We start from the raw sequence: 23,434 nt of genomic DNA, 5'->3' as shown, positions 1-23,434 counted from the left end.
AAGGAGGAAGGAGACTTATACCTAGTGTTATAAAGCTTATAGCGAACCTGGCTATAATACGTAAACTTACGAAAATGTTATAGAAATATTTAACGATTTAGATTTAAATTAGTTTAAGTTAATCGTATAAATAGTTATTAAGATATTTTTAAATACCTATATAAAGGTTAAAAATGTGGCTAGGTTAATTAGGTAGCCAGGTTAAGTGGGAAATGCATTAATATTAAATATAATATTATAATTAATTTAAAGTAACTAATTAAAAATAAGGTTATTTTAAATTATATTTATTAAATATTATATTAATTAAAAGATTTATTCCCCTTTGCTTTATTTTTACCTATAATTAAAATTATATAAAAGTTCTTTAACGATTAATAAATTAACCTTATTATTTAATAAGATATTAACTAAAGGGATGCTATTTTAAAAAAGAAATATATTATATTAAAGCAATTAGCTATATACCTTTAAAAAAACATTTAACTTAAAAGTTTAAAGATAAAGTAATTTTAAAATAAAAGGATTATTTAATAACTTATTAAAAAGATTAAATTAAACCTTAAATAGAAATAATGGAAAAAAAGGGTATTTTTAAATAAATTAATACCTATTAAATTTATTAAAGCGGTTTTAAAAGTAATTATAATAATATTAAAAAAGATTTAAAAAACCTTTAATAATAAATATATTCCCTTTTTATAAAATAAAAACTTTAAATATATTAAGCTAATTTATTACTTAATTCTTAAAGAGCTAACTTATTTAAAAGGGTTTTTTTTAAAAGTAAAAGTTAATAAATTACCCCTATTATAACCGGAATATAATATAATCCTTAAAACTATTATTAATAACCCCTTAAATAGCCCCCTTTAATATTGAACTTTAATTTAATACCTACTATTAAAAAAGAAATAACGGATAAATTATTAACCTATAGCTTTATTAAACCTTATATAGAAGTAAATATTTCCTTTATCCTTTTTACCTTTAAATTAAATTTAATTAAAAAATAGTTTTATATTAATTATTAATAAAGAAATAAATATTTAAAAGATTATATTATATTAATGTTAAATTTAAATGGTATTATATATAATAGTTGGAAGGTTAAATATTATATTAAGTTTAATATTAATAAGGCCTTTTATAAATTAAGGATAGCTTTAAAATTTTAATATTTAATAGCATTTTAAACCTAATAAAGAGTATTCCAATAGTTAGTTTTACCCTTTAGGTTAAAGATTAGCTCCGTTTAATAGTAAAACTTTATTAATTTTTAACTATATAAATTATTTAACCTTTTTATTAATATTTATATTAATAATATCCTAATATTTATAAATAATAAAAAAACGCATTAGGAATAATATAAGGAGGTAATATATTACCTTTATAATATTAAGCTTTAAAGAAATATAAAAAAATCCTACTTTAATATAACCTTTATAAATTATTTAAATATAATCCTAAAGGTTAAATAAAATATCCAAATAAACCTTAAGAAAATAAATACTATTATTAATTAGAAATTTAAAAATTTAATTAATACTTAAGCTATTTACTTATTTTTAAAGCTATATAACTTTATTTGGATATTTATATACTATATTAATAATATAGTTAAACTTTTAAACCGTTTATTTAAAAAGGATATATTATTTAAAATAAGTAATAAATAATAAAAAGCTTTTAAATTAATAAAAAAGCTAGCTTATAAAGTATTAATATTAATCTTCTTTTAGCTTAACTAACCTATTAAAATTAAAACCAATACCTTTTAAAATATTATTAGTAGGGCTATTTAATAATAATAAAAAAATAGTATTTAAAAGCTTATAAAATACTTTTTAAAGATTATATTACTAATTAAATAAGCTTATTTTATATAAAATAAAAAACTATTAGTTATAATTTAAACTATAAAGTATAATTGCTTAAAGCTATTAAATATAAAGTTTTTTATAATAATTAACTATTAAGCCTTATTATATTTTATTATTAAAAGAATCCTTTTTATTAAATAAGTAAAATAGGTAAACTTTTTATTTAACTTTAATATTACGTTTTAATATTAGCCTAATTAAAAAAATATAATAATAAATATACTATTTTATAAAATAGTTAATTTATTAACTATTAAAGCTTATAAAGTTAAAAAATGGAATATAATTCTAATTTTATTTAAAGCTTTAAAAGGGCTAATAATAATTATAAAAGAAAAGGCAATAGTACTATATAGCTTTAACCTAATGGACTTAATTTAATAAAAAAACGAAAAATAAGGTTTAGGATATAAAGACTATCGGTTAATTATTTTAAAGTAAACCTTTAACCTGAAATTTTATCTTAGAATAACCTTAATTAAGCAAGGTTATTATTTAATAATTGCTATTTACCCTAGGTAAAATAAATATATTAAAATAATTAAATAGGATTATTATTAGCTTTTATTAAAATAAAATATCTAGATATATATTTATAATTATTATAATTATTAATGAAATAAAGTTCCTTAAAATAAAATACCTGGACTATTATATTTATTATTAATCCTTATAATTATTTAATATTATATTATAATTAATAAAAAGGATATACCTTTAAATAAATATAGCTATAATTATATTTAAGCATTTATTAATTAATTTAATTACTTATTAATTATAATATCTAGTAAGAAAAATAATATAATAAAAGATATAATATATTAATACTATAAATATATTTACTGTTTTTTAAATTTCCTAAAGGTATAGATTTTAAATAACGTAGGATCCTTTGTTTTATACTTTTTAATAAAGATTAATAAATTGTCCTATATTAAATACCGGTATAAAAGTGCTCTTTACCCCTAAATATAAGGAGCTATAAAGTTTATAAATTAAAAGTTAAATTAATAATTATACTTTTATATTAATAAATATTAGGATAATTGGAACCCTTATTTACTTATATTAAATTTTATATATAACGCCTTTTAATATTTAACTATTAATATAATACTATTAAAGGTTCTAATAGGAATTAATATAAAGAACCCTTTATTGCTACCTTTATTAAATATTATTAAAAAGATAGCACTTAAAAGGCTAGACTAATAATTAATATAATAAACCTATAAAGTATAAAAGGTAACTTATAAAGTAGTAAAAGTTATATAAAAGAAATAAAAAGTATAAATAAATAAAAAGCAACGCTTAATAAACTTCCATATAAAAAATAAAGTCTTTTTAAAAAAAAAAGGCTTTATAATTAATAGCTTAACTACCTAATTGGACTTTTAATAGGTTAAACCCTTTAAAGTATTTAAAAAAAAAGGATATAGCTATATATTAAACCTTTTAAAGTTAATAAAAATAACTAACCTTTTCTATATAAATTAACTATATAAAGTAAATAAAAACCTATTACTTTAATAAACCTAATTATTATTAAAACTTAAAAATATTAAAGAAGGATTAGAATAAAAAGTTAAATAGCTATTTAGGTTATAAATAATAAGGCGTAATAAAATGCTATAATATTAAATTGCTTAAAAGGGTTATAACCCTAATAATATTTAATACTTAATAAAGAATTTTAAAAATTTATTAATTAAAATATAAAAGTTTTATAAAAGATAACCTAATATATTAAAACCGCTTAAATAGCTAAATAAATAAATAAAAGTTATAATAGTTAATAAATTTACTACTAACTACTCTAATAATAACATTACCGTATAAAATAGCATTATAATTAAAACTAAACGCTATAAGTAATTTTTTAACCTATTTTATACCCGTATTTTAATTTTAATATAGGGGAATATAATAAATATATTAAATATATATTATATCGAAATATTATATATATTATAAAGGGATATTATAAAAATATATAAAACCTATATTAATAAAGTTATATAACCTATAATAACTATTAACCTATATATATTTTTATATATACTTATATTTTAATTTTATCTTTCCTTTCTTTTTTCTTTAGCTTAAAATCTTTATTTATAGCATTAATATAGCTATACCTTAAACTTATAATTATAATAAAAGGTATTATTAAATAGCCCTTTTTATTATAAATCTAATAATATATTTTATTATTTTATATAATTAATATTTATAAAGTTAATAAATTATTATATAATTAATACACCGATGTTTTTTATATAGGTTAAGGGGGTGGCCAGCTTAATTAAATAGCTAGGTTAAATAGGAAATATATTATATATAAAATTATTAATTATAATATTATAAGCCTTTTTTAATAGTTTAAAATATATTATATTTAAAGGTTAAGGTTTATAAAAGGAATAGGTAAATATTATTATAATATAAATATTATTTTTTTAATAATATTTTTTAAAAACCTTTAAATAATACCTTTTATAATTATTAAAGATAAAAAGGCATTTTATATTAATTAAATATAATGCATCTCCTATTTAACCTAGCCACCTAATTAACCTGGCTACATTTTTAACCTTTATATATATATAAAAAAAATCCCTTATTTCTTTATTAATAATTATAAAAACCCTTTATAAAAAAAGCAACCTATAGCTTATACTTTAAACTATTAAACGAAATTCAAAATTATTTATAATATTCCTTATATAATACTTACCCTTCGAATAAAATGTTTTAAACTAATAAGTAAAATACTACTTTTAAAAGCTCAATTAATTCCGGATAAAGAAAAATCAATTATATAATATATCCTTAATCTTATAATAAAATTATTTCTGCCTTTATATAGTTATATAAAAGATATAGCTAATTAATTAATAGTATTATAAGGTTAAAAGCTAATTAAAAAGAATTAAATATTAAACTTTATATAATAAACTTTAAATATTTAAATATATTTTAATTAAAAAATTAATTACTAATAGGTATTAAATAAAAATCCAATTAAATATTACATTTAGTTTATCCTTATATGAAAAATAATAAATAAAAATAGCATTTAAAAAAAAATTTATAACTTTAATAAAATTAGGTTTATAATAAATAAAATTATATTTAAAATAATTATAACTTTAATTAAATATAAACCCTTAAAAGAGCGAACTTCTTTAGAAGAGCGAACTTATGCACTTTTTTAAAAGTTGGGAAGTGCTTAAATAGGGAGTTAAACTTGGGCAAGTAACAGTATAGCCGGTGGACAGCGTAAGGTTCCTAGGGGTATAGTTAAATAGGAACCTTAAGTGGAAACGATACTTAGTTAAACTTAAAAAGAAGTTAAATATCTAGGCGTACGTAATAACTAAGCTATAAAACTTAATATAGGGTAATAGCGTAGCAAAAGTTAGATAGGTATATTCTGCAATAGTATAGAATACCCTGGTATATAGGGCGGTTATATAGTATAAATAACCTAAAGGAAATAAACTAAAAGGTATAGCTAGCTCCCTTAAAAGTATTTAAAATGCTTATATTAAACGCGTTATAAAGGCCTTTAAAGCTATACTAATGCGTTAATTAAAAACGGAATTAGATATACCCCCTATCGACCTATATTTAAATAGTAGGGCAGCAACGGGCAAAAGCCGATTAAAAAATTTAATATATTATAAGGTATTAATAAAGGCTACAATAAAGGTCGACCAACTTATACAAGCGTTTTAGAAAAGGCGGGCCGGAAGGTAGACCAGGGGGAGACCTATAGGTAATATAGGGAACCAGCTACGAAGTAACTTAACTATGAACCCGAACTATTAGTAAAACGAATAAGTAAAGGGGAAAAAACCAAACGATACCCTAATTAAAAAGTAGAAAGAAAAATAAAGCTATACCAAAATAGGATATAGTTATTTTATAATAGTAAAGTAAAAGCCTAAGGGGAAAAAAGCGCTATAAAAGTTTTATAGATTTTTAAAGCATAAAATAGCCCTAATAATATAAATATAAACGAGAAAGATAGGACTTAAAGCCTTCCTATATAAAAGAAGGGTTTTAAAGTTCTTAACCCCCCTTTATATATATATAAAAGGGAAGAAATTTTACAATATATAATCCTATAATATAGGTTATTAAAAAATAAAAGGAAAACCTTAATTAAGGAATTAATTAAAATATAGCTACGGATTAATAGGAACCTATAAATAATAATGGAAAACCTAATAAAAATAAAAGCAATTATAAAGTAGCTATTAAACATTAAAAGGATAACTATATATAATAAAGCTAAAGGGATTATGGGGAATAAAAAAGGGGGAATATAAAGAAAAAAGAACTTAAATAAAAAGGCTAAAAGGACCTCCTTAAAAGTCCTTAAGGAAAAAAAGGAAGCCTTCCTTTCCTTTTTAAATAATTAAGAAATATAAAGAAAATAAAAGAATTTAAGCTTATTTATTTTCCTATCCTTATTATATAATTGGATAATATATATTAATTTATATAGGGTTAAAAAGTAATAAAGTAATAGTTATAGGTTATATAGGGTTTTTATCCAACTATTATACAGTTTTACTTATAGCTATATAAGTAAAAGGATTATATTATATAGGTAATATAGTAGGTATATAATAATAATAATAATAATTAAATATAAATAAAAACTATAAACTATTTAACTAGGTAATTTAAAATAATTTATAATTATTTAAGCAATTTTATTATATAGTTAAATTATTTTATTATATATTATTTTAATGGGGAAAAACTACCTTATACCTTAATATAAAAATAATAATATATTAAACAATTAAAAAATTACAATTATAAAAAATAGTTAAATAATAAACAAATAAGCTATAAATTAAATTAAGTATTTTAATAAATATATAAAGCTTTATATAAAAGGATATTATTACTTTCTTTTCTTTAATAGCTATAAAAGCTATTATTTATATAAATTTAAATTATATTATAAAAAAAACAATATTATTACCCTTTATATACCTTCCTATTCCTTTTATTACCTTTAACTATTTAATATTAAAATATTTAGCCCTTTAAAATAATTATTTAAAAAATAAATCAAAAGCTTTATATAAGTATATATTACCTATATTTAAAAGGAAGATTTTATAATTATATTTTTCTATGTATTTAATAAAGCAATTATTCCAAATAATATATAAAGGGGATTTAAAGGAATAAATTTAATACCGTATAATCCAAATTATATTATTAACCAATTAAATTATCCAATTATACCTTAAGTTAACCCTTTATCCTTAATACCACTTAATCTTTATATAATTATAACTTTAAATAACTTAATTAAAGTTAATTCCCTTTTTAAATATATTAAATAAAGGATTATATAATATTAAAATAGCTTTCCTATATTTATTATTAAAAGGTTAAGTTAAATTATATATAATATAATTAATATTATATATCGTTTTATATTATTAAAAAGGGAAGTTAAAAGCTTTTATAAAGCAAATTATAAATTTAATAAATGTTATTATATAAAAAGAATTAGATTATAAAGTGGAAGATCTTTTACTATTAAAAATATTAAGGATTAAATAAAAGTATAGGGTATTTTTAAAGTAGAAAATCGCATCGTATATTAAGGTAATTATTGTATAAAAAGGAAAGAAACTTACGCCTAGCATTATAAAGCTTATAATAAACTTAACTATAATATATAAAGTTATAAAAATATTATAAAAATATTTAACGATTTAAATTTAAATTAATTTAAATTAATTATACGAATAGTTATTAAGATATTTTTAAATGCATATATGAAGGTTAAAAATGTAGCTAGGTTAATTAGGTAGCTAGGTTAAGTAGGAAATGCATTAATTTAATATATTTATTAAAATATTTAATTTATTTTAAATTAAGTTTATTATTAATTTAGCTATTTTTTAAAATTATAATATATTAATTAAATAATATAAAGCTAACTATTATAATATTAAAATATTAAATAAGTTTTTCTTTATAAAATAAAAAAAGGTAATATTATTTAATTATAAAAATTAATTAAATTTATTTAAGTTTATTTTACCTTTTAATATTTATTATAATTATATTAATTATAATTATAATGCATCTCCCACTTGACCTGGCCACCCAATTAACCTGGCCACCCTAATAACCTATATAAAACCCCATTATTTCAATCTTTAATAACTTTATGAATACTAACTGTACAATTTGATAATTAGTACCTTTAAATCCGTTAGTTAAAGGGAAATCCAGAGGTATTTTTTACTATTTTTTATAAAATTTATTAAGCGAGATATTAAGCAATACGTTAAAGGAACGCTAAGTAAGGATTAATTTAACGTTTACTTTAGCGTATTGCTTAATAATTCCGCAAATATAAGTCGTAAAAGTTAGTAAAGGGTATCATTAAATAGCTCTTTTTATTACGAATCTAATGGTATATTTTATTATTTTATACGACTAGTATTTGTAGAGTTATTAAATTATCACGTGATTAATGCACCGACGTTATTTATATGGGCTGGGGGGGTGGCCAGCTCAATTGGGTGGCCAGGTTAAGTGGGAGATGCGTTAATAGAAAAAAGAAATATATAAACTATAATAAAGCTTATATAGCTTAAAATAGGAAATATAAAAGGGAAGTAAAAAAGAAAAATAAGGTAAAAGTAATATATGCTTTATAACTTAAAAGCTCTTAAAATAAAAAGGAAATAAAAGTTATAAATAGAAAAGTAACCGGCCTTAAAGCTCCCTAGTCCAAGAGAATCGGTATTATGTTTTAAAGGTGCACTGAGTGCTAAACTCCGCCTCAAATTAGAGAAGGGTAGAATATATTCTTCATTCGTACTCAGATCCTGGGCGGTTGCTATAATGGCGACCTAAATCCATGACTAGTCACGGTTTCTGGACAGCTGAAGACGCGCTACCGAGCCAACCAACAAGCATATGAATATGCAGATAAAGTTTGCGCTGACTGCTGTCATTGACAGCCAAAGCAAACATGTTCATATGACCGGCTCGTTTGTGACTCTTGTGGAAAACGGCGTAGAAATTTCAGTGCAAGCTGTCCCGGAATAGTCGCAATAGTCTCTCATGGCTCTTGAGGGGACAAAGCATTAAGATTGTGCCTAATGTATACCATTTCACCGCGTAATCGATGCAATAGCCCTCTTAGTTACTCGCCTACATTATCTAAATATCCTATAGCCGAGTATTGGTGGTTGCTATCCATCACGAAAAGGATATAAGCCCTAGGTAAAGAAAATGGGGAAGCGTTACGCATTCCTTCTTCCCCTCGATCTTGCGATCTTTCTATTTTAACCCCGTAGGCCGCATTTTAGAAGATTTCAATTGTCTTGATCCTAGTGTTCAGCATGAGTGGGGCTCGAGAGGTTACCACGCACATCGTCAATCGTAAACCGCAACACCCCACGTGCTCATATGGAGACCATTGGCGAATGGGATGAAGCCGCTATCCAACGTGCTCGACAAGGCCAATTGCTTACCAGGCTTGTCTGGGGTGCCGGTTGGTTGGAACGTCCAGATAGTGGGGGCAATATTACATGGCGCATGCGGCCTACCTTCTGGGAAGAGACATGTCGCATCGTATCCTCGTCAGCATCGATTGATGAAGCTGTGACGGGCGCGACGGCGCACGTGCTGCTCGTTAGGATGGAACTAGGTATCTATGGCTTGCAGCATGTGGTTCATCATCAAAAACCCGCCGCTGCGCAAGGGCAATACCACCTGCGTTTCCATGTCTGCCTCAATTAGCTTCTGCTTGTTTATTTTGCATGCATTATAACTACCTTTACCATGGCTGCTCGTGCTTTGCTATGGGCGACCTTTGCTGCCTCTACGCCCGGGTCTGTGATCGGCAAGCGAACTGCGAGCGTAAACAGTACAACGTGTAACGGCGCCAAGTACTCATATGACGAGCTTGCCGGCTATGGGTTCGTACCTTCAAATGCCATCGACAAGCTGGGTGATACCCTAGGTGGACTAGGCTCCTCCCTGCATCTTGACCAGGGCGCATGGAGGAAGCACTGCAATGGGTCTTACTCGGGTATCCTATGGTCGCTTCCTGACAGAGGCTGGTGGGTTGGAGAAGCATTGCCAACCGCCTGTCATTATCGCGTTAACGTGGAAATAGGAATACCGAAGGCACCTTGAACTACAACCCGCGTGTTCATAAATTTCAGATACTCTTTACACCCAGGCACAATGCGACTGTTTCACAACCGTCAGCGCCAAACCTAGAATTCTTCTATTTAGATACCATTACTTTCTCCGGACCGGATGGCACTCCTGCTACTGGCTTGGACGGTGACGCAATCGGACATCTCTCCTATCCTGGCTTCCCTGACCTGCCTGTTGCTACATATGAGGGCGACGGTTTTGGCGGCGAAGGGCCCGGGGGCAAAAGAATTCCATTGGATCCAGAAGGCCTTTAGTAAGTCATGGCAGGATTCGCGCATCCAAGAGTGCCATACTTCTCTCTTCATTTTCCTGTCTGCATTTCGCAATGTGTTAACCTTGTTGGAGAGAGAACACCCGAGAAAAATCTGCTAATCATCGTAGTGTAAACGACGACGGGTCATTCTGGGTTTCTGACGAGTACGGGCCATATATCTGTCAGTCCAACAGTCTCTTGGATACCGAAAGTGTCTCTCACCATGAACCATTACAGATCTTTTCAGCTCCATGGGGACCATGCTCACCGCGATTCGGCCACCTGAATCAATAATACCAAAGCGAAATGGCACCGACTCTTTCTCCGCGAACAGTCCCCCGCGGTACCTCGGTGACGACGGTGATGATGTCAGCCCGGAAGATCCCGATACCGGCCGTGACAACAATCACGGTGCGCTCTATCTTAGAAGAGCTCAGGTCACGTAAAGAGCCTTGCTAAACATGCTATTAGGATTCGAGGGCCTTACTGTTTCCGCTGATGGCAAATCGTTATATGTGCTGCTACAAGCCGCAACTGTCCAAGAAGGAGTACGCATAATTTCATCGCCGAATTCCCGATTATAGATGATCCTCGGACCAACTAACCTATTCCCTGAAAGGGTCTGGAGAAGCAAACACAGCGACCTACGCGTTTCCTCAAGTATGACGTTAGCGACAAGCTAGCTCCCGTCTATGTAGGCGAGTGGACTGTGCCTCTTCCCTCTTACGTCGACCCCACGGCATCTCCAAAGAAGAATCCCAAGGTGGCCGCCCAATCTGAAATCCTCGCTCTTGAGAATGGTCAGTTCTTCGTGCTCTCTCGTGACTCCGGTGCAGGCAATGGTCAAGATGTCACCAAATCTGTATATCGCCAGATCGACGTCTTCGATATTTCGGATGCCACGGATATCAAGGCTGCGGGTGGCTATGACTGCGCCGACGTAGAGTGTGCTGTTGCAGATGCCGACACGGGCGTTTTGAAGACCGGCATCACAGCTGCGAAGTACTGCGGCTTCTTGGACTTCAACGTCAACGCGCAGCTTAATCGCTTCAATGTGCACAACGGTGGAAATGCCGATCCTGGTTTGCTGGTGGGTTACTTCTTTCCCCCCAATCTACAAATTAAGACGTAGAGGTGTGACTGACGAGGAGTCAAGAACGAGAAGTGGGAGTCGTTGGGTTTGGTCCCTGTCAATCCGAAGAAACCTAATGGCGAGTATTTCGTCTTCAGCCTGAGTGATAACGACTTTATTACCCAGTATGGATACATGAACGGTGGCGAATTGCCGTATGCTGACGAGAGCGGATATAACCTCGATAGCCAGGCTTTGGTCTTCAAAATCACTATTTCATAGCTGGTGGCACCATAAAATGGCGGTTCGCATCTATATACATGTTCTGTGAAGCTAATCTATGTAATCAAAACCGGCGCCTATGGGCAATATGGATTACGGAATAATAAAACCCAATCTTTACTCCTCGCTTGACTTCTTCGCTGAGTCTACGCTACCTTCAATGGCATGTCAAAGGCAGCCCTAGACCCTATTGACGCCTTAAGCTTGGGTGACTTTTGTGTATTGGCAGTTCACCTAGTTTATGACTATACGCATCCACACACGTTTCACAAGTTTAGGCCCCACTTCGTAGATTGATGCTTACAACTGGCAATAACTGACATGGTGTACGGAGATCGAGGTCGTATATGTCAATCACCCTAAGTATTGGCCTACCGTGCCAAGCCTGATGTATATTTACGACCCGAACCTACCTATTAACTGTAACTAATTTCCCATTCCTACATTGGGTTACCCATTCGTTGGGATCTGAGGGCAAGAGTGAAATGTCACTTCAGACTTATATGGGGATAACGAATTACTCAAAATCGAGGACCGGGCGGCGCCTATGGCGTTATGCGTCTCTCTCTGGTTGGAGTAACGTTGGCCTATAAATAATGCGTCTCGCAGCAGCTTCCCTTACTACTTATGCCTATCTTTTGTCATTCCTACCAGCGCCAGCTGCGAAGGTAGTGATGTAGAGAAACATTACACGCGTTCAGTCGCTAGTGGTGGGATATTGCTCCAGAGTATGCGGTAAACACTTGAGGTGGGCAACCATGATCAGCATAGGTTAAATGTTGGCCGATTGATATTGCTTTTCGACCACAGCATACGGGATTTGGTTTTAAAGTCGATAGACAACGTCGTGTTAACCTTGGTCCCAGCACCACACGGTAGAGTCGTGTGTACCTGGATCGTGCCACAAGAGGGATCCTTCACGATCCTGCGTCCTATAAGAGGCACAGACGGAATACCTACTGTATTTACTTTCATATGTGAGTAATCACGCAGGTACCTGCGGCACAGACTTGCTACTTGCCGTAAGTATAGATAGTATACTTTGTGTGAAGTCCGTCCCTTTTGCTGGTGTCCTAGCGCGAGAGGTTAGCTACGTCGTCTGTGCGTTACCGACGTCATCCCGTATTTCTTTTGTCTCGGTCAATGCTACATGCTGTAAATGGCTAGACGGGCCAGGGTCCATGAATCTGAAACTTGGAATTTGAAGCTGCCCAATGTGGAGCGGAGCAGTAGTCTAAGTACCTGGGTAATCGATCTCTTCAGAGATGCGGGGTTTGAATACCGGTACAGGCCGGTAGATGGGGATTTGCCCAGTTCATAGGAATTTCTTTTGGTTCCATGTATGTAGCTGTGGGATTCTGCCTGGGTTCGTTTGGGCTTTTGGATTTCCAGTCAGTCGAGATAGGGAACTTGCCAAAATACTACCTGCACGTTTGCGCCACCAACCAAACAGTCACGAAACACTCGAGCCCAATCGATAGGGTATACCCAGGCAGATAGATAGATTGTCATTCCCAGTACAACGGACGAGTGCCGTCATGTTGCCGTACTTACTTAGTCTAGGCTTAAGTACTGTAAGAATACCACCTCTAGATAGCGAGGATTCGGATTGTAGACGCCGGTCATATGAGTACAGTGTTTGGAATATATATGCACAGTATACGATACACCAGCCTCTAGCCTCCAGCCTCCAGTGCAGTGTACTGCAGATGCCAGATGGTTACATGGTAGGAAGTGATGGCATGAGTCGCACTGTGTCGCGATGTTGCCAAGCCACCCCGCCAGCTAACCACAAGTACCCAGGCTCCCCGGCCCCTCTGTCGTCATCACATGGAGCACAGGAGACCGGCACACTTGAGACAGACATTCGTTGGGCGCTGTGCCAGTTCGCTCTCGGAGTCTTGTCTTGACCCAACATGAATCCATCCACCCTCGCCGCTTATCTATCCTGACCAGCCAACATCCAACTCTATCTTTGGATCTTGGGCTCCCATCTACTTTGCTTCCCTCCTTTCTCTCCCAAAGCAAACCATCTCTCCATTCGAAATCGTTCCATCTCTCCTACCTGCCCCGTGCCTGGTGTCCCCGTGCCTGGTGTCCGCCCTCTGTCATCGTGCTATCTTGTACGCATATCCTCGCTTCTTGCATTGGCCCTGTGCGATATTGCACAAACCCGCCTGCAATGGCCACTGCCTATCGGAGAGCCGACGACGACGATCTGGCCTATGGCGAGCGATGGGACCATGATCGCTTGGCCTACGAGAGAGACCGCTTTGAGGAGCGCGAGCGCGAGCGTTATCCTCCCCGTGCACCTCCCCGCGAACACATTCGTGAGGCTTCCGTCGACGAACGATTCATCGAGCGTCGCGCTCCACGACCATGGGAAGACCGCCCCCCCGTCCGCGAGATGCGCTACTATGACGACGATGAGGCATCTCGACCCCCGCGCCGACGTCGTCGTCCCTCCCCTCCGCCAGATCTGGAGAGGGGCATCTCTTATGAGAGAGAGCGGGACCACGATTATCGCGGCCCCTCGCCGCCTCGTCGCCCGCCCGGACTCTTGCGACGTCAATCATCCCTAGATACCTTTGACCGACGCCCAGCCCAGCGACTATACGACCGCGACGAGTACGGACCTCCCGCTCGCCGCAAGGAGTACCGTCCAGACCCCTACGAGCCCATCCCTTTACCCCGCTCCCGTGCTCTACCTCCGCCGAGGATATACGCCGAGAACGACTACGAAGAGATCAAAGTTGCCGAACCCCAACGTTACGGTGATGACGACTTTCATGCATACCCGGAACATGTCCTTGAGAGGGAGATAGTGCGGCACAAGAAGGTCAGGGATCGAAGCGAATCGCGAACTAGCCGGCCACGTAGACGTCAAAGTCGCTCTCGCCGTGGCAGCTCGCGCTCTTCGTCGACTTCTTCCAGTAGTAGCAATACGGGTGGTACTACCCTCACCACCAAAAGCGAATATCCCAAAAAGGGAAAGACCAGGATTCCCCTTCGCCTCATCAATATTAGGGCGATTGCGGAGCTTCAGTATCCTTATGTCATAGAAGTATGTTAAAATTACCGTAGTCCCCTTTGTTTTCTCCCGCCGTTATGACTTGGCACTCTGATAGCGTGTTACTGATACGGGCGCAGGGAAATACTGTCATCGTTCAAAAGGCGTTGGGCCAACAGAACATCGATGACTTGCTAAAGCTCAGTGATGAGTATAAGAAAGCCGATGCTGAACTAGCCGCGGCTCGCTCAGTTCCTGGTCCCGTGATTGAAGAGCGTAGGGAAGAGGTGTTCACTATCCCGCCACCTGCGCCGCCTACAGTCATTAGAAACCCACCACCGCCTCCTCTGGTTGCTCCGGTTGAAGTGGTTAAGGAAACCATGGTACGTGAAGTGTCGCCAAGTCGTAGCTATACCAGTTATGCCCCCACTAGCTATACTACTACCACTGCTCGGGCTCCGGTTGTTGTCGATGCTGGCCCGCGCGAAGTGAGCGACAATGTCCTCGTCGGGCCACTGGCATTGGTTGGGGATAGACGTGTGGATCACCATCATCATCACCACGGACACCATAGTCATAGTCACAGCAGGGACCGCGAGCTCGTGCGAGCTGAGCGCCTACCTACAGGCGAACTGGTCTTGTATGAAGAAGAAGTGGAAAGAATTGAGGAACCCAGGCGCGGGGTGCGCATCGAGAAGGACAAGAAAGGTAGGATGTCCATCAGCGTACCAAAAAATCGCAGGTGAAGGTGCGCGCAAATACATTTCGCGGTGTTCCCGCGAGTCGTTAGGGAATAATCCTAACTAACTGCTTGATTGAAATAGGTCCACCTCCTAAGTTGATGAGGGCTATGCTCGCAACACTCACATAATACATTCATTGGTGAAACTTTGGGTGTCTAGCACATTGACAGTCCATACCATCAGGCCTATTTAGACGGCCTTGCACAAGGGAAAGCAAAGGAAGGGCAGTGGGAAGCCGCGCAATCAGATATTATAGCCTCATTTCACTGGTATTTCTTGGGATACGAGGAGAGACAGCGGCCCTGGGCGTATTGGTTCACATAGGCAGAATAGCATGGTCACCTATATGATTATAGGATACAGTTGTGCCTGCAGAGTGAAGATGTATTCATTCGCGCACATCGCCCACCCCGACGGATGAAGGCAGATATATAACGCCGTTACGATTCATGTCACTTCTTCCCTTTCACAGATATAAGAATGCGAGCAAACGTTGCAAATCTCTTTGCAATCCCGATTTAGATTTATTCCAGGCCTAGCGAGTTGGTTCTATACTTTTTCAACTAGTGTCAACTCTCTTAAGGAGTTCTTTGACGGGTCGACCAAGGTTTTATGGATGGAATCATCTATGTAAAGGATAATAAGAGTAACATAAGTTCGAATAATAAATTCTGAAGCCATGTCCATTGTATAAGGGATGACTTCAAAATGAAAGCACGGCGTTGCTGTACTTGTACGCCCCCGTTGGCAACACGACCACAGTTCTACTTCTATACAGCTATATACACGTCTCTTTCTTGGCAGTGGTTACGGCCTAGCCTGCAGGGAAGAATGGGAAGCTTTTTCGCATCAAGTATCACAGCTCTTTTCAGTACAATTCGTGCGCAGGCAAACTTTTAGGTTATAGAAAATCAGGTATATTTAGACAAGTTATGTTTATTAAAACACTTATAGACAAACGCAGTGAACGATGGGTATTCTATTCTAGTTACTTGTACTCTGTTGAAGCGCTTACGGTGCCCACTCATATTGTGTATGATATTAACTATCGGAGTTCTACTCGAATTGGAAACCAGACACCCTAGCTTGTTGAACTCCGTAAGACTCGAACCATAAGCTCCAGGCACCAACATTATTGCGCTGTTTGAGTTTCCACTGGTGTCTCAGTGTGCTGGTTTCAATATGATCTTACACTCCTGCAACTTTTCGGGTTGGTTGCAGAAACTACTCATGACAATATTGTTGCTTTCATCATAACACACCTGGACCATCTGTCATGTCATTTATAACCTGCTCTAACACCAATGACCAATCCTTCGGCCCAGGAGTCATAGGCTGCCGAGACGACTTCGACTTTACTGTTAGATTTGAGCAGCTGTTCTTCTCTCTGACGCCATGTGCACTTTTCATTCTTCTCTCAATAGGGCGCATCATTGCGCTCGCCAGGCATTCAATCGTCGTCGAGGCGCGGTACCTCTGGCTGAGTAAATTGGTATCGTCGATCCTTTATTGAATTTTTCTTGTTGATTAATCACCGACTGACTCACTTGACATAGGGGGCTACTATATCTTATACATTAATCGAGCTAGTCTTGCTTGTTCTCACTAGCACAGGCTCGTCCAGCACAAGTCGCTTTGCTATTTCTGCGTCTTCGCTACGCATTGTTGCCGCTGTCTGCATGATACCTCTCTCGTCATTGGAAAACAACAGGTGCCCGCGGCCATCTGTATTGCTTGGAGCCTATCTTCTCATAACTATCTTACTTGACATTGCCCAGGTTCGTACGTTTTGGCTCGCCTCTTCGACACAACTCGAAATAGTCTATGCTGCCGTCTTCACAACAGCCCTGGGGATGAAACTTGTCGTCGCATTACTTGAGGCCCAGAAAAAGACGAGATGGGTTAGATGGGATAAAAGTAGTCACAGTCCCGAGGAGACAAGTGGTATTTATAGTCTCGGCTTATACTCGTGGCTCAATAAGCTCGCCGTTTCAGGCTATCAGAAAGTCTTACAGTATGTATTTTCGTGCTCCACCTGTCGTCTCTTTCACTATGATTCTCATCACCTGCCGAGCCACGAGGAGCACGTTATAAATTAACCCCAAACAACAAGAGTCTAACAACCACCGAATCTCACAGGGTCCAGGATCTTTATCCTCTTGATAGCGCCATGAGTTCTGCACAGTTGCACCCGCGCTTCGCCCGGCACTTTAAATCTTCACTATTCACAGGACGCAAACACAGACTTCTTCTTATCCTCTCACGTAGTTTGGTAAATCAATTACTCCTTCCTATTATCCCGAGGCTGGCCCTACTCGGTTTCACGTTAAGCCTGCCTTTCTTCATTGAAAGCTTGATAGAATACCTCGCATCCCCAGCAGCTTCTATGTCAGCACACGCTGGTTATGGACTTATCGGCGCTATTTCTCTTATATCTACTGGCATTGCTTTATCAACCGCGCTGTACTGGTATTTCCAGTACCGCATGCTCCAAATGGCCCGCGGGATGCTTATTAGCGCCATATACGTGAAGACCACAGAAGCTAAAATCGCTGCTGGAGACGGAAACGCGTCACTAACTCTTATGAGCACCGGTATGTGATTGTTACTTGTCTCATGTCTCCTCCTAGATCCTTTTATGCCGTAGTGATATTACTCAAATGGAAATTGCTATTGACTCCCCTCCTTTAGACATAGAACGAATATATCAGGGCTTTCGTTCCTTGCACGAAATCTGGGCGAACATAGCACAAGTAGCAATCTCGGCATTCCTGTTGTACCGGCAACTTGGGTCTGCTTTTGCGGTGCCTATCGTCGTCGTCACACTCTGCGCCCTGGGAATTCTTGTCCCTATTCGGTACACTGCAAGAGGCCAAAGACGAGTAAGCAAACCCACTTGATATAATATCGGCTCTAAAGGGATAATCTATTCTATTATTACCAAAGTCCTAGCATCTCTGCTGACTTTATTTCACAGTGGATGGATGAAATCCAGAGACGCGTTGGTCTCACATCCAATGTCATTGCTAACATGAAAAGTTTGAAAATATCCGGTTTGACGGCCCCCATTACTTCCTTCGTTCAGCAACTCCGGGTAAAGGAGCTTGCTGCCAGTAAAGAGGTACGACCCTGGTGGTATTTCACTGTTTTTTACTAAGAACACGGGCTCGTACCGCAGCTTGGATTGGTGGTTCTCTGAACACCTCGCACTGCGGTGGCTTTCAATCTGCTAATAAAATGAACGACACCCGCTAATATTTTCATAGTTCCGTAGACTGCTCCTGATTTCAGCTACATTGGCCTACCTGCCACTTTTGACGTCTCCTTTCCTGACGTTTGCAATTGCCCAGCGCACACTTGATGTTTCTAGTATATATACCTCGCTGTCGTATCTTTTACTCATGACCCAGCCCCTTACTCAGGTATTTCAAACATTCCCTCTGATTGTTGGAGGAATAGAGTGTCTTCGGCGCATTCAGTCATTTTGTAAGAAATTTCCTGATTCGTTTTGGTCACTGAATCCCCCTCAACATGAGAATGAGCTTCGAAGTCCCCATCTCAAGACAATGCTCCGCTCATCTCAGACGAGAGGAGAGAGAAAAATGAACACGGTGCTTGAAGAATCTAGTTCGTCATATTGACTCGCCTAACAACATTTCAGTGGAATCCGAAGATCGCCACGACCGTCGGACCGTCAAGAACTTACACGCCGATAAGAAAACAGCACTAACATCAGAACCCAAGTCCGAGGTAAATGCTGCCACTCAAGAGCCTGTAATTGTGATTAAAGGGGGCAGGTTCGGTTGGCTACCTGACCAGATAGCCCTTCAAGATATTGATGTCAATATTCAGGGAGGATCATTGACGATGGTTGTGGGCCCAATTGGTTCAGGGAAATCCTCGCTCTGCAAAGCGCTACTAGGTGAAATGCCGTACTGTGGCGGAATATTCACCATCAATATACGATCGTCAAAGGTCGGCTACTGTGAACAGAGCCCGTTTCTATTCAATGGAAGCATACGTGATAATATAGTTGGCTTCTCACCGTTTGATCCGGCCCGATACGCAGAGGTCATTGAAGCTACCCTCCTCCAGGTAGATTGCCAGACACTGCCGCAAGGCCACGACACGATTATCGGAAGTAATGGCATTACTCTTTCGGGCGGGCAGAAGCAGCGCGTGTCTCTAGCACGGACTCTCTACTTGCAGACTGATCTCTTGATTCTAGATGATGTCTTTAGCGGTCTTGATGCAGATACAGAAGATCAAGTTTTTGATCGCGTGTTCGGGAAAATCGGTCTTCTGAGGGAAAGGGGCACATCAACAGTGCTCTGTACACATTCAATACGCCAGTAAGTAATTTTCTTTGTCATATTTTACGCTTGCTCCGATCTCGCCATATCCACAGCAATTTTGCTTGTGATTGAAAATGCGTCTTCAAATGCTTGTATCTTCTATATGTCGCGATCTCTTGACAAGAATAATTGCTGACTTGGACTGTCAAAAGCCTGCCACATTCAGATCACATAATAGCACTCGATCCCAACGGTAGAATTGCTGAACAAGGTTCATTCGGAAACCTCAGCATCGATGGAGGATATATCCATAGTCTGGGAATCAAAGCTACTCACGGAGCTGACGAGTCGAGTGCTGATACGAAGCTTGAGATCAACATGGTAAACCCGCCAACAGTTCAACCAACAGTTGAGCCTACTGCTCCGGAGACCCATGATACTACACGACAGACAGGTGACCTCGCTGTCTACAGGGTTTATTTCAAGAGTATGGGGTTGTCATGTAAGTTGGGCCTAGGGAGCGTTCAGGCCAACCCATGTTTGCCATATTATAGATAGAATAACTCCGAACTGACATGCTCTCAGTGACCATCTGCTTCTTCTTCCTTGGTATTACGCATGGGGCTTTTCTGAACTTCTCTACTGTCTGGCTCTCATATTGGGCTGCAGACGGAACCAGTGCAGCTCCATCTCACGCGAATGGCTACTATATCGGGCTCTACTCCTTGTTCCAAATCATCGCGACGATTTCACTAGCAGCATTGGCATTTCTATTGCTTCTGACGGGCGTTTCTCGTGCTGGAGCCTCGCTACATCACACTGCCTTGAAAACGATGGTCCACGCACCGTTGCGCTTCTTCACTACCACTGACCAGGGTGTTATCCTAAACCTGTTCTCACAAGATTTGAACCTCGTTGATACTGATCTCCCAGGAGCGTTGCTGAACACAATTAGTAGTGTGTTTGTAGCTATTGGTCAAGCTGCTGTGATTGCCTCAGCAGTGCCGTACCTCGCGATTTCTTACCCGGTCATTGGAGCTATTCTCTATGTGCTGCAGAGATTCTACCTGAGAGTGAGAAATGCCCACCATTCATTTGCTTTTAATCCGCCCAATGCTAGCTTGGAAGGGTTATTGGTTTTGGGGTGCCCATCTATTACGTAGGCAAGCAGTGTTGCTAACCCTTGCTGCCAATAGACTTCTAGACAATTGCGACTCCTGGACTTAGAAGCTAAAAGCCCACTATAGTATGTCTTTGCTCATCAGCCATCGAAACTCGATGATACTCGTCTCGACGCGGCGTCGTTTTAGCTTCCAACTAACTCTACTTCTAGCACACACTTCCTCGACACTTCTAGGGGCGTTGTCACGCTACGTGCCTCCGACTTCATGAGCGAGCATAAGGCTAAGAACCGTCACCTGTTGGATACGTCACAACGACCAGCCTACTTATTGATCATGATCCAGCAGTAAGTTGTAGTCTAGTTCCTTGACCTGAAACACTCATAGATGATTTCTTTGCCGTTCTCACCCCAATCATGACTAACAGCTTGTTAATCTATCAGATGGCTCGCCGTTGTCTTGAACCTTGTTGTCGGTGCGATTGCGATCTTGCTTACCGCATTAGCTACACAGCTTCGTTCGGGCTCAGGAATCACCGGTGCTTCTCTTGTGACATTACTTAGCTTTGGCGAAAGCCTCTCGGGGATCATCATCTCCTATACACAGCTAGAAACTTCCATAGGCGCCATCAGCCGGCTAAAGTCCTTTAGCGATCGTGTCAAGCCAGAAGAACAGGAACATGAGGAGACTCATCCCTCCGCAAACTGGCCGCAAAAGGGCAAGATATCAATGCGGAACGTATCTGCTAGTTATTTGTAAGCCTGTTTTTGGGTGAAGAACCATACGGAAGATACTAACTGGCGCATAGAGATTCAGGCGAAGGGGGAACGAATGGGGCGGTGACTTCAACATTAGCACTTGACGATATTAGCTTATGCATTCGACCTGGAGAAAAAGTCGCAATATGTGGGCGCACGGGAAGTGGCAAATCCTCGCTGATTGCATTGCTGCTGAAGCTACTAGAACCACTCGCCACGACGCCAGACTGCGTATATATAGATGGCATCTCTCTTGCACGACTCGACCGTACCACGCTGCGTCAGCAGATCATAGCAATACCCCAAGATGCCGTGTTTCTCCCCGAGGGCTCAAGCTTCTTCACCAATCTGGACCCATACGAAGTAGCCACACTGGAAGACGCACAGTCGGTTCTACAGGTCGTAGGGATGTGGGATTTCATTGAGGAGCGTGGGGGTCTCGAGGCAGGTATGGCTGAAAGCACACTGAGCCAGGGGCAGCGACAGCTTTTCTCTCTTGCGCGCGCCGTGTTACGGCGCCGAATCCGGTCGCAAAGTCTTGGACTTGGAGGTTGCGGGTCTGAAGGTGGTATCCTTCTGCTTGATGAAGTCAGCTCAAGTGTAGACCAAACAACAGAAAGGAAGATGCAGAAGGTCATTCAGGAGGAATTCAGGAATTACACCATCATTGCTGTGAGCCATCGGCTAGATATGATCATGGATTTTGATCGGGTCGTGGTTATGGAACAGGGCAAGGTTGTTGAAGTGGGAAACCCAATGGATTTGGCCACGAGCGATGAAACAAAGTTCGGGAGTTTGTATAATTCTGGTAGATAAGAGTATCAAGTCAGCTTTGCTGTTCTTGGTTGGGCTCGCCGAAGGAATGTTTGAAGGCCAAAGTAAGCTGGCAAAGAACATCTCTACTCGAGTAAGTTCCACGCCATTTGAGTTGTCTGGTGTTCCACTTAATGATATGTAGCACGCAACATGTAAAAGGATTAAAAGATAATTAAGCGTTAAAACTCCGAATAATTATTGGTTGATCAATTCACGACCTTTTCATACTGACACATCGAGATCATAAGCGGTAGTTATTGAACTATATTCGTGAACGTTGAAACCTGGGTAAATAGCGTTCCAGGATATTTACATTTTGAATTAATGGACCGTCTTGGAGAGCATAGGTCATGAAATGAAGTCTTAAAGTCATGTGATACTGAACAGGGAGACAGTATTACTATGAGGTTAAGTAGCAATAAGTTGGGCATTCTTCCATCGCAATTATACCCACGATGATTCGTGCAGGGAGTAAGGGGATCAGTACCGGTAATCTTTTTCTCTCATTGTTTCTACTGAACTAGGTAACTCTAGTCGATGTTCAGTTGCCCTGAGAATTGCTCGTTGGAGCGAAGATAACTTTCATCTCTAGGTTAGTAGGCATGTTCTTTTGCAAAATGAACGAAAAGGTCAATACCTCTGGCCTAATTTAATCACCATGTTCCCAGGGTTTCAAGACTAATTTGTGCAAGGTAATGCACCAGTCAAAGATCATCATCGTGGCTGCGGCTGTCCAAATATGGCGGAGCGGCGAAGCCCAATCTTCCAATCGGGTCATTGTGCATTCTGTTAACCCCCTGACCACACGCCCTTCGATTACTAAACGATATATATCATGGATGTACTATTGCATATTACCTTGGCTACGTGAGGATCTCATTGTACATACTCGTCATGATCTTGACCGATATATCGACAGACAGACCGAGCTTGGTTGACAATTCGGGCAGGGAAGTGTCGTTTCTATAA

General features: G+C 37.4%; 3 protein-coding genes across 3 annotated transcripts; all 3 read left to right on the top strand.

Annotated features, from left to right (window-relative positions):
* The first annotated feature begins 9,440 nt into the window (after nucleotides 1-9,440).
* On the top strand, nucleotides 9,441-11,910 carry F5B22DRAFT_629182 (esterase-like activity of phytase-domain-containing protein). The gene is made up of 7 exons (XM_047976463.1): nucleotides 9,441-10,012; nucleotides 10,069-10,368; nucleotides 10,497-10,549; nucleotides 10,606-10,779; nucleotides 10,840-10,916; nucleotides 10,988-11,458; nucleotides 11,525-11,910. The coding sequence occupies exons 1-7, from the start codon at nucleotides 9,732-9,734 to the stop codon at nucleotides 11,720-11,722; spliced, it is 1,554 nt and encodes a 517-aa protein (XP_047825335.1). The 5' UTR covers nucleotides 9,441-9,731; the 3' UTR covers nucleotides 11,723-11,910.
* A 1,994-nt stretch (nucleotides 11,911-13,904) lies between these two features.
* On the top strand, nucleotides 13,905-15,478 carry F5B22DRAFT_640165 (uncharacterized protein; the record flags this gene model as incomplete). Its single annotated transcript, XM_047977818.1, has 2 exons — nucleotides 13,905-14,786; nucleotides 14,873-15,478. 2 exons carry the CDS (start codon nucleotides 13,905-13,907, stop codon nucleotides 15,476-15,478), a joined length of 1,488 nt encoding a protein of 495 aa, XP_047825334.1.
* A 1,195-nt stretch (nucleotides 15,479-16,673) lies between these two features.
* On the top strand, nucleotides 16,674-22,654 carry F5B22DRAFT_550787 (putative ABC multidrug transporter). The gene is made up of 13 exons (XM_047972948.1): nucleotides 16,674-16,967; nucleotides 17,032-17,489; nucleotides 17,615-18,069; nucleotides 18,167-18,357; nucleotides 18,453-18,596; nucleotides 18,742-18,961; nucleotides 19,137-19,827; nucleotides 19,983-20,272; nucleotides 20,356-20,843; nucleotides 20,967-21,016; nucleotides 21,104-21,238; nucleotides 21,335-21,646; nucleotides 21,700-22,654. Exons 1-13 carry the CDS (start codon nucleotides 16,752-16,754, stop codon nucleotides 22,463-22,465), a joined length of 4,416 nt encoding a protein of 1,471 aa, XP_047825333.1. The 5' UTR covers nucleotides 16,674-16,751; the 3' UTR covers nucleotides 22,466-22,654.
* The last annotated feature ends 780 nt before the right edge of the window (nucleotides 22,655-23,434 follow it).

This window comes from Xylaria bambusicola (assembly GCF_022495145.1).
Source record: "Xylaria bambusicola strain CBS 139988 unplaced genomic scaffold F5B22scaffold_80, whole genome shotgun sequence".
Lineage (NCBI taxonomy): Eukaryota > Fungi > Ascomycota > Sordariomycetes > Xylariales > Xylariaceae > Xylaria > Xylaria bambusicola.
Note: the sequence above shows the minus strand (reverse complement) of the source record. Positions and strands in the feature narration are given on the sequence as shown.

Coding starts and splice junctions, on each gene's coding strand:
- F5B22DRAFT_550787 (XM_047972948.1), top strand. CDS start 16,752: ATGTCATTTATAACCTGCTCTAACACCAATGACCAATCCTTCGGCCCA. Junction 20,844..20,966: donor TGCAGAGATTCTACCTGAGA/GTGAGAAATGCC, acceptor TGCTGCCAATAG/ACTTCTAGACAATTGCGACT. Junction 21,239..21,334: donor TTATTGATCATGATCCAGCA/GTAAGTTGTAGT, acceptor TTAATCTATCAG/ATGGCTCGCCGTTGTCTTGA.
- F5B22DRAFT_629182 (XM_047976463.1), top strand. CDS start 9,732: ATGGCTGCTCGTGCTTTGCTATGGGCGACCTTTGCTGCCTCTACGCCC. Junction 10,780..10,839: donor CGGCCGTGACAACAATCACG/GTGCGCTCTATC, acceptor ACATGCTATTAG/GATTCGAGGGCCTTACTGTT. Junction 10,917..10,987: donor CCGCAACTGTCCAAGAAGGA/GTACGCATAATT, acceptor ATTCCCTGAAAG/GGTCTGGAGAAGCAAACACA.